This window comes from Nanorana parkeri, unplaced genomic scaffold (assembly GCF_000935625.1).
Source record: "Nanorana parkeri isolate BGI_ZX_2015 unplaced genomic scaffold, ASM93562v1 scaffold394, whole genome shotgun sequence".
NCBI lineage: Eukaryota > Metazoa > Chordata > Amphibia > Anura > Dicroglossidae > Nanorana > Nanorana parkeri.
This window is the reverse complement of record NW_017306662.1, coordinates 1010184-1020399: the sequence shown is the minus strand read 5'-3', so window position 1 is coordinate 1020399 and position 10216 is coordinate 1010184. Positions and strand designations below refer to the sequence as shown.

The window sequence follows — 10216 nt, the reverse complement described above, 5'->3', positions numbered from 1 at the left end:
GTCAGCCCCGGCCTTGGGCGTACGTATGCATGTGTCTAGGAACTGCGTGTTGCAGTGTGTGCCCATGACCGCGCTGTCAATGAGTGCTGCAGCAAGGGCGGCATTGGCTCCCGGCTGCTGATGAAAGGCTGGAGGCAGTGATCACCCGACGAAGCAGTGCTTGGGGATCTGCGATGCGCCTACAAGTCGCCATGAATACATTCCTGACATGTCACAATATACAGCTCCACCGCCCATTCATTTCTTTGGCTGCAACATACGCATAGCGGGCTCCATCCATTCTTTGGAACTGGGTCCACTGCAAAGGTTGTGTGGTGCTGGACTGGGTCTAGGGCTCCCACCTGTCCAGGAATGACCCGGGCAGTCCGGGTTTTGAACGCTGTGTCCGGGTTGCATGGCAGCTTATTTTTTTTATGAACACATTTTTAATTTGACTTTTTTTCCATTTTTTTTTATTTCTCTTTTTTTTTTAATCCGGGCCATGCAGCTGTTCTGCAGCAAATAGCTCCTTGTAGTGATCTATTGCTGGCTGTCATTGGCCAGCAAAAGATCCTTATAGCAATGATAGAGCTGCAGCCTCTGTGTCCCGGCTTCCCTACCGACAGGGATCATTGTAACGTCACTCACTATGTCACTGCACTCTCAGCGTACATGCGATACGGAAGCGTTTACATTCACTTCTACAGTGCGCTGTTGTGGAGTGAGCTGTAGAAGAGTCGGAAAGCACTGGAGCTGAGCGTTTAGGCTTCTGGGTTTATTGCCGGTGGGGCCGCTTAGAACGGCCGTAGTTTTAGGGCGGCGCCTGGACGAACAGCCGCTATCCCATTGTAAATTGGCCGCAGGGACTAAAGCGCTTAATGAACGGCGCTGCTAAGTGTGAATTGGTCCTTTTAATATTTTATTCCTTTTTTTTACTGTTGCAAATTACTAAAAAATTGTTCATAAAAAGAAAACACTTTGCAAGTCAGAATTTGAAATACTTGATGATTTACCTGCAATTTTTCAAGTTGGTGACAGGTTCTCTTCCAGACCAGCCGACACATTGAACGGGAACTGCAGATTAAAAACACAAAAGAAAAAACAGCTTTTGATACAAGTTTCTGTCCACATAAATCAGAGAAGAGCACTGGGGCCCGCGAGTTTTATTTTCTAAATAGCACGGCGGAGTTCCACTTTAAAAGGGCCGACGCGAAAAACGCAAGAAGCGCCCTTCCCCTCGGGGTAATTGGCGGCGGCGGCCAACCGGTAGCTTGTTATTGAAGCGGATTTATTCCCCGATGTTTGTGGTTCTTTCTAAAAACAAACTTTGTTTCAAGCAGTCAACATGAAAACAATTAGGACCACAAACGTGTTTTCCATTTCGCCTCCATGTTCCCGTGTTTGTCTTCCCGCGCGCGTGTGTTGGTTGTAAACGACGGGCAGGAAAAAATAAATCTGTGAATGAACTATTTCTGTCTCCCTCTGACGTAAAAGAGACCGTCACGCTGTGTATCCCACGGCGCGATGCCGCGGTAATCTCTGCAATGTGTACAGCCGGGCTGATTGCCTCACCGGCACTGGTATCGCTTGGCATCAATTGGAAGAGTTTCTATGTTTAAGAAACAGTTATTATTGTATCTTTTTATATACAAATACAATCTTTGTTTTACAGATTAACATTTAATACACGATGGAGCAGCGGTCGCCAACCGGTGGTCCGTGGACAGCTGGCTCTGCCTCTAGATAAGCACAGCCCGCTGTCAATCATCCAGCTGGGGGGATCCCAACGGTATTGTCGGAATCCTTCTCGGCTGCGGCGCTCCCAGCATATAGCAGGCAATAGATGGCTATACACTGAGTGGGCAGATTATTATGACCCCCCCATCAGTACTTGGTTGGGCCGCCTGGTGACTCCACGAGATGGTGAAAGGTGATGCGAGGAATCTGACACGGCACTGTTGCCCTTCTGTTGTCTTGTACCAGTCTTGCCCCTCCCCCGTTCTGCCCCAACATTGACTAGTCGCTGACGGCCACAATTCGCACGTTCAGACCCAGATTTTCGGCTGACAGTCCGGTCTTTAAACACTTTGACAACAGCTGCTCTTGAACATTTAACGAATTCTGCTGTTTTGCTGATACTCGCTCCATGGCGCCGAGCGCCAACAATCATCCCGCGCTAGACTTGTGCGCCGTCAAAAAAAGTTTCAGAATATCCGTTATTTTGTATTTCGTAATTAGTGTCCGAAACTCAATTCCTCCTATATACTGAGCTTAGGGTGACGGGAGGACGCTAGTTTGTGTCCTCCCGTTACCCTGAGGAGAACTATGGGGAAAAGCCCTGACCGCATAGTTCTCCTTTAACATTTTAAATGAGAAAAGTAAAACTAATGCAGTCTCCATCTGAGGATCGGTACGCTGCAATATGTGACACATGTTCTTGGATTTAGATACACTTTAACTTCTAATTGTTGACAAAACAAAGTATCTTTTCTTTGACCGAAAGTAACCGGCACATTCACAGCCGCCTCAGATCCACCCTGGGAAGATAATGACAGCAAGGGCATAGAGGCTTTGAATTCACCGTTAACGGATTCCGGATCCAAATGTCGTATTTCGGATTAAAAAAAACTACCATCAACTCCAATATAAATGTATTTTGCTTTTTAACTTCAATATAACGAATGTTCGTAACGGAATTTCGTATTTCCTGCCTGTGTATTGTAATGCGACTCTCAGCAGCAGCGGATCCGTATTTCGGATTAAAAAAAAAAAATCTTGTCATGTTGTTCAACCTCATTTACAGGGGTAATATTAGTTCCTGTTTCAAAGAAATTCGGATCCGAAATTCGTTAACGGAATTTTGTATTTCGAATATAATTCGGAAACTGCAATTCGGATTTCGGATGCTTCCGAATTTACGAATTTCAGGAAAATTTGTACGTATTTCGATTCGATTTCGATTCCCACGTTCAAAGGCTGTTTCATCGCGTTGTTTCCCCGAATCTTCAGAAACAAATCACTTCTACTGTCGTGGTAACCAACCTGCTTCCCTATTTATAATGGTCTGGCCCTCTAGCAACTTCAGCGCCAAATTATAGCTAATTAGTCAGGTGGTCATAATAAACTGGCCACTCAGTGTATAGCGAGCTTTGGGTCACGGGAGGAGGTTAGTATGTGTCCTCCTGTGACCCTAAAGAGAACTATGGGATAAAAAGGTGACCCCATAGTTCTCTTTTAACTACTCTCTAGGGGTGAAAATAAATAAGCTATACTCACCCCATCTTCAGTCCTATGGCAGTCACCGGTCACCGCTCCTGCTGTGGTATGCCCATCATTATGCCTAATAGAACTAACTGAACTGTATTAGACGTGATGACATCACGGGTCCATAGACCACCATAGACCAGAGGAGAAGAGGCTGCGGGGGTCAGAAGGGGACTGAGGATCAGGTGAGTATTTCTTAATTAACCTTTGCAGTGCTTGGGGTAGCCCCGCTGCAAGAGTTCATACTTTTTAAAATCTTGGAGTTGTTCTTTAAGCAGCCAGATCTACTGATAAATGGACAGAGTTTGGATTATGATAGATAGGACTAGATTTTTCTTCATGATATCTATAGTAGAACATCACATAAAGATTGGATGTGACCCACGTTGCTAAATGCCCATCACCCATTCTTTTGAACCAGAACCTATTATTACCCAATATGTTATTATTGACCTTACATTGGATGTTGATAGTTGACCCTCAGATTAAAAAGTGAGGCATTGGAAGTCCTTTCACACACAGCGCTAGGTTCTGATTCATTAAAGTGACATTAAACCCTCAGATTTTTTTAACATAAAACAATACTGTAATGTGCGCCTTACTGTACTCCATGGTAGTTTCCCTTCTCTTTGCTGCTCTTCCTTTTAAATCTGTATCTGTTCTCATGCTCTGCAGAACTTCTGTTTTGCAGCAGACTGCCTTGTCTCTGGAATGGCTACATGGTGTCTGTGTGTGTGTTGGTTTGAAACCTGAGCCAGCACTACAGGAAGAGGCAACCAGCTGCAAAGGGAAGTTCTCCCCCAGCATGAGAAGAGATAAGGATTTAAAAGGAAGAGCAGCAAAGAGAAGGGAAACTACCATGGATTACAGTAAGGTGCACATTACACTATTGTTTTATGTTAAAAAATCTGAGGGTTTAATGTCACTTTAAGGTTACATTATAAGGTCAACATGAGCTGCACTACATTTCCTGCCCACTACTGATAATTACTAACAACAATGTATCTTTCTGTTTTTCAGATATTAGATAAATAGAGAATCATTGGGGTGGAATATTGACCTTTGACGTCAAGATGAACCAACCTGATACCTGGAGGCTGGTGAACTTCAAAGAGAACACCTGGCACCAACAAAGTGTAATATGCAAAAGGTCCTTCCAGACCCGCTTCATGCAGAAGGACGGCAGCTGCAATGTCTACTTCAAGAGCATCCTTGGGGAGTGGGAAAGCTACGTGGTAGATATCTTTACCACATTGGTCGATATGAAGTGGCGTCACATGCTTATAATCTTCACCTTATCGTACATCCTGTCCTGGCTGTTGTTCGGCTTCATCTTTTGGCTCATAGCTCTTCAACATGGAGATCTAAGCAACATGGACATAGCGCCTTGCGTTGACAACGTGCACACGTTTGCGGGGGCGTTTTTATTCTCTTTGGAGACGCAAACAACCATCGGTTATGGCAGCCGTTGCGTAACGGAGCAGTGCTCATTCGCCATTATAATGGTAACCATCCAGTCAGTATTAAGCTGCATCATTGACACCTTCATCATTGGGGCAGCAATGGCTAAGATGGCCACTGCCCGTAAAAGGGCGCAGACTATACGCTTTAGTTACTTTGCACTTGTGGGGTTGCGGGACGGCAAACTGTGCCTCATGTGGCGTATTGCTGACTTTCGATCAAACCATGTCGTTGAAGGAAACGCAAGAGCTCAGCTTCTGCGTTATTATGAAGACCACGAAAAGGGAATCACCATGGAATACAAAGACCTAAAACTGGTGAATGAGCAGATCATATTGGTGACGCCAGTCACTGTCGTGCATGTTATTGACGAAGACAGTCCCCTGTATACTCTGGATCGTAAAGCCTTGGCCGCGGACAGGTTTGAGATCTTAGTTACGTTCATCTACACGGGCGACTCCACTGGAACATCTCACCAGTCTCGAACATCCTACCTGCCACGGGAAATCCTCTGGGGTTTCCGGTTCAACAATATCTTGCAGGCCAAGAAGAAATATTACAAGGTGGACTGTGAGCAGTTTGAGGAAATGACCGAGTACTATGCCCCGTTCTGCAGCGCCAAACAACTTGACATAAATTCCATGCCTACTAGCCCAACCGCAAGTTCAGCGCTCAACGGGTTCTCTTTCGAGGCACCTCCAAACACAGCACGTATTAGGCTATCCAGTAGAATCACATCTGCAGACCCATTGACCGCCATCTTTCACATTTCTGAATCGAAGGATTCTGTGCTAAATGATTTATCTAAAGTGGCATCCACAAGCTCGATGCCCAATGGGTTATTCCACGCGCCACAGAATATGACCGCCGTGGCATCTCTTGGTACTGCAGACGACAATAGAGAAGACCTCGCAGGATATAACATAAGAGAGGACATCGAGGACAAGTCCTATCACAGGGTCTTCAAGACTTTAAGTAAGATATCGCTGGAATCCTAAACGGGAAACACATTTTTGATGACTATAACGTACAATCGAATCATTCTTCACCCAGCGTCATGCCTACTTTGCACCTTCTAGGAAAACTTTAGTATGTAAGCCATGAGTAATATTGTTCCAGAAAGCCGTGTGATCTGCTTTTAATCTGGGGATCAATTTTAAGCAAGGGCATTTCAAAAAGTGACATTGAGTGTTTTTTTCTTTAACATTCTTATGCAATGGTTTTGCAATTTGTTCTGGTTTATAAGCATCACTGTAATACTGTGTACTATGCTGGTTGCTTCTGGCTATATACTGTATACGCTATACTTGTTTGCTCTAGGGGACATTTTCTGTCTCAGACACAACAATAAGATCAAGGTCCAATGAGCACAAGACATTGCGATTGGGTAATAACTGCTCTCTGAAGGTTTTAACGCTACCAGGCCAGAGGTGGGCGACGGGAACTTCCGATCATTATTGGTATTGGATCTGATTTAACAGATTGTTTTTACTTGTGAGTAGATATTAACAGAGTGGATCACCTCCTGGCTTGTTAAATATCTCCGAGACATCACCCAACCTGAATTACCAGTCCTGCCTTCCCTGCACAGCCGTTACAAAGGGTACGCCCTCTTAATTGGACTTTTGTTTAATTTGCATCCCAGAGAAAGTAGCAGGAAAATGGGGCCCTCATGTTGAGGAAGTAACTTTGCTGGTAGAGTTTGGCTGTCCTTAAAATCCCACTCCAGTCCCCCACTTCCCATTCTTTATACATACCTTAAATCTTGCAGGCCTCTGGGTGGTGCAGTGACATCCTTCCTCTTCTCCAGTAGTGGCAGTTGGTGGTCCTTACCTCTGGAAAGCCTGACCCTCATGTGACTATGATTAAGTGCTATTCTGTGCAGGAGCACAGGCTTCATACTGACACCCACCAAAGGGTGTGTCCGTGACTTTCTGGGAATGAAGAAATAATGTCACCAGCACACCATAGAAGTAAAGCAATAGTCCATTTAATGACACATTGCCATTCGATGCAAGCGCTCGTGGTCACTACGAGCACCCACCCACCCATACGGGTTTCTTCCGGTAAGGAGTGCAGCAAGACCTCTGGTTCTGAATATTGCATGACTTTCTGGGTTCACATAACTGAATTGAATAGAGCTGGACAGACCGGCTCTGGCTTCCAAAAGGTGCCACGGGGCTTTAAGTGATACATAAAGGTGGGAGGTCAACACCTATAACTGTGGTGCTTGTTGCTGACTTGATAAAGATGAACTTATATATGGCATGTAGCGAAGTCAATTCATATTTATGGCTTATTCATTAAAGAACTTCACTCTTGTTAAAAATTGAGAGTGGAAGCTGTTATAGCTACAAAGGGGGTGGGGGGAGGCAACTCCATATTTACATCCATGGTTTGGGAATGGGATGTCCAACACGTTCACATAGGTGTGATGATCAGGTGTCCACAAATGTGTAGAGGATCTTTCCTGCCAGGAGCCAGTTACATAACGAAAAGTCTAGACATTTGGTCATGAGAGATCTGCTGACGAGGACCTTCAGAATTCAGATGACCAGATCCGCCCATTCAGCAGAGATCACATGACCAAACTGCCTAGGCTTTTGGTCGTTAGTTCAGCACTAGAGGAAACCTAGAGCAGCATTTCCTCCAAGAAAGGGGAGTATTTCAGGCCTTCTGCTACTCTTTAGTCATCCATCTCAGCAACATTGCTAACTTTTATGTGAACAGTTCAGAATAGACTCATCCCTGTGTGCTCTTTAATACATATGAGTTCACAGTTGGATATTTAAAACAAGTTTGGTCCCATTATTGAACTCACATCTTCACATTCTTCGTTGGATGGTAAGGACGAAATTCAGATATACTGAAGGGGAGGACGGAGATCAGATAGAAGACTGAAGGGGAGGACGGAGGTCGGATAGAAGACTGAAGGGAAGGACGGAGGTCAGATAGAAGACTGAAGGGGAGGACGGAGGTCAGATATGAGACTGAAGGGGAGGTCGGAGGTCAGATAGAAGACTGAAGGGGAGGACGGAGGTCAGATAGAAGACTGAAGGGGAGGACGGAGGTCAGATAGAAGACTGAAGGGGAGGACGGAGGGCAGTAGAAGACTGAAGGGGAGGCCCGAGGTCAGATATGAGACTGAAGGGAAGGACGAAGGTCACATAGAAGACTGAAGGGGAGGACGGAGGTCACATAGAAGACTGAAGGGAAGGATGGAGGTCAGATATGAGACTAAAGGGAAGGACGGAGGTCAGATAGAAGACTGAAGGGAAGGACGGAGGTCAGATAGAAGACTGAAGGGAAGGACGGAGGTCAGATAGAAGACTGAAGGGGAGGACGGAGGTCACATAGAAGACTGAAGGGAAGGATGGAGGTCAGATATGAGACTAAAGGGAAGGACGGAGGTCAGATAGAAGACTGAAGGGAAGGACGGAGGCCAGATGGAAGACTGAAGGGAAGGACGGAGGTCAGATAGAAGACTGAAGGGGAGGGACGGAGTACAGATATAAGACTGAAGGGAAGGACAGAGTTCAGATATAAGACTGAAGGGGAGGACGGAGGTCAGATAGAAGACTGAAGGGAAGGACGGAGGTCAGATAGAAGACTGAAGGGAAGGACGGAGGTCAGATAGAAGACTGAAGGGAAGGATGGAGGTCAGATAGAAGACTGAAGGGGAGGACGGAGGTCAGATAGAAGACTGAAGGGAAGGACGGAGGTCAGATAGAAGACTGAAGGGGAGGACGGAGGTCAGATAGAAGACTGAATGGAAGGAGAGAATTCAGATTTAACACCAATGGCATCCAGAGGACGATGGAGCAGATGGAAGGGTTTTGGATCTTACCAAATCATACGGATTTGATCTTCCATGTATAGGTATTATCGCTGTCACTGTATAGACATTTAATGTGATTTTTCAGGTCAAGAACTATTAAATGCACATTTTTTTTAAATCTAACTTTTGCATGTGTGTTTTTATTGGAAGGTTTCTTCACGGAGGACACAGAACCTTTGTACTATGGTAAGGGATGAGAGAGCTTTCATTTCCTCAAAGTTTGAGTAAACATTGAAGTCAGTAGGGTAAGGAGAAATGAAAGTTGCTATTAAAGGTTTTAAGGGCTTTAAATAATTGCCGAGGGTTAGCTCTGTGTATCACCAAGTGATGACATGAAGCTCTATGTGGTAACAATGGCTGCAAAGCGGTCAATTAACAAGTACCAATGGTGTCTCATTGGAGGAAGGGAAGTGACTGTTTTGCTCTTCATACATGGAGGTTCTCGGGATTTTTCACATTTTAGAAAAAAAAAAGGCTGCTGGTTTGGCCTTTATTAACTACTATTTCTGTTGGTCTTGTTCACTCTCCTCAATAGCTTTTTGAAAATGAGGTCCTCAGAACTGGACACAGTATTCTAAATGAGGTCTAACTCAAGATCTATATAGAGGGATCAGGACCTCTTTCCTCCTGCTGGGGATCCCTCTAGTGATAGATCTATATAGAGGAATCAGGACCTCCTTCCTCCTGCTGGGGATCCCTCTAGTGATAGATCTATATAGGGGAATCAGAACCTCCTTCCTCCTGATGGGGATCCAGTGATACACTCCTGAATTCTATTTGCTTTACCAACTGCCAGGCCACACTGGTTGTTCCTTTTGCAATCTGAAATAGGCGCCGCCTAAGGTTTTTCCTCTGCAGTTCTGCCCAAGACTGTACCCCCAGTATCATTCTTTTTCCGCAAGCGCATTATTTTGCATTTATACTGCAGTTTCCACTGCTTTGTCCAATATTCCAGCAATGTCAAATCATGTTCAATGTCACACACACCTCCAGGAATATCAGCCTGGAGATGGATGAATTGGCTCATCTATCCTTAGGGCAGGTCAGAGGTCAAGGCTTCTATTCTGTGAATGTGAAGAGAGGTCACCCACCTGCATAGCAGTGGACAGATAACCCCGCCGCTGTCATCTCTGCGCGGATTCATCGCCCAGGTGCGAACCACGAGGTCGTTAGCCGAGGGGTAAAATTTAGCCTAAAAAACAAATGACGGCTCCTAGAAGACGGGGTCATGCAAGGTACGGCTTGCATTTACAAGACAGGCTGCTCGTTCCCATCTGGGATATGTAAAGATATTTAGCCTCCCGTCCTTATTTACAAGACAGCTCCAAATAAAAAGGTTACAATGTGGGCGCTAATCAACTAAAGATTATCATTCTCTGCACTTAAAGAGCAACTACAACCAAAAACAAATAAAAAAGATTAAACTTTTTTTAAAGGAGACGGATGGGGGTCAGGGCTTTTCCCCATAGTTCTCCTTAGGGTAACGGGAGGACGCTAGTTTCTGTCACCCTAAGCTCAGTATATAGGGAGCTACAGCTCGCGGTATACTGAGACGCCGCAGCTGAAGCGGATCCCGACAATTATGCCGGGATCCGCCCAGCTGCGTGAGTGACAGCTGGCTCTGCCTATCTAGCGGCAGAGACAGCTGTACCCGCCCCCTCCCCCGTGCGTTCC

The 10216-nt window shown here is 45.4% G+C and overlaps 1 protein-coding gene across 1 annotated transcript in view; it reads left to right on the top strand.

Moving 5' to 3' along the window:
- The window catches only part of KCNJ16 (potassium voltage-gated channel subfamily J member 16), a 33277-nt gene extending 27575 nt beyond the window's left edge, over window positions 1-5702 (top strand). Inside the window, exon 2 of the mRNA XM_018559442.1 lies at window positions 4264-5702. Within this exon, the coding sequence (XP_018414944.1) occupies window positions 4317-5702 (1386 nt within the window). The 5' untranslated portion in view covers window positions 4264-4316. The remainder of the gene's footprint in view (window positions 1-4263) is intronic.
- Window positions 5703-10216: the final 4514 nt, after the last annotated feature.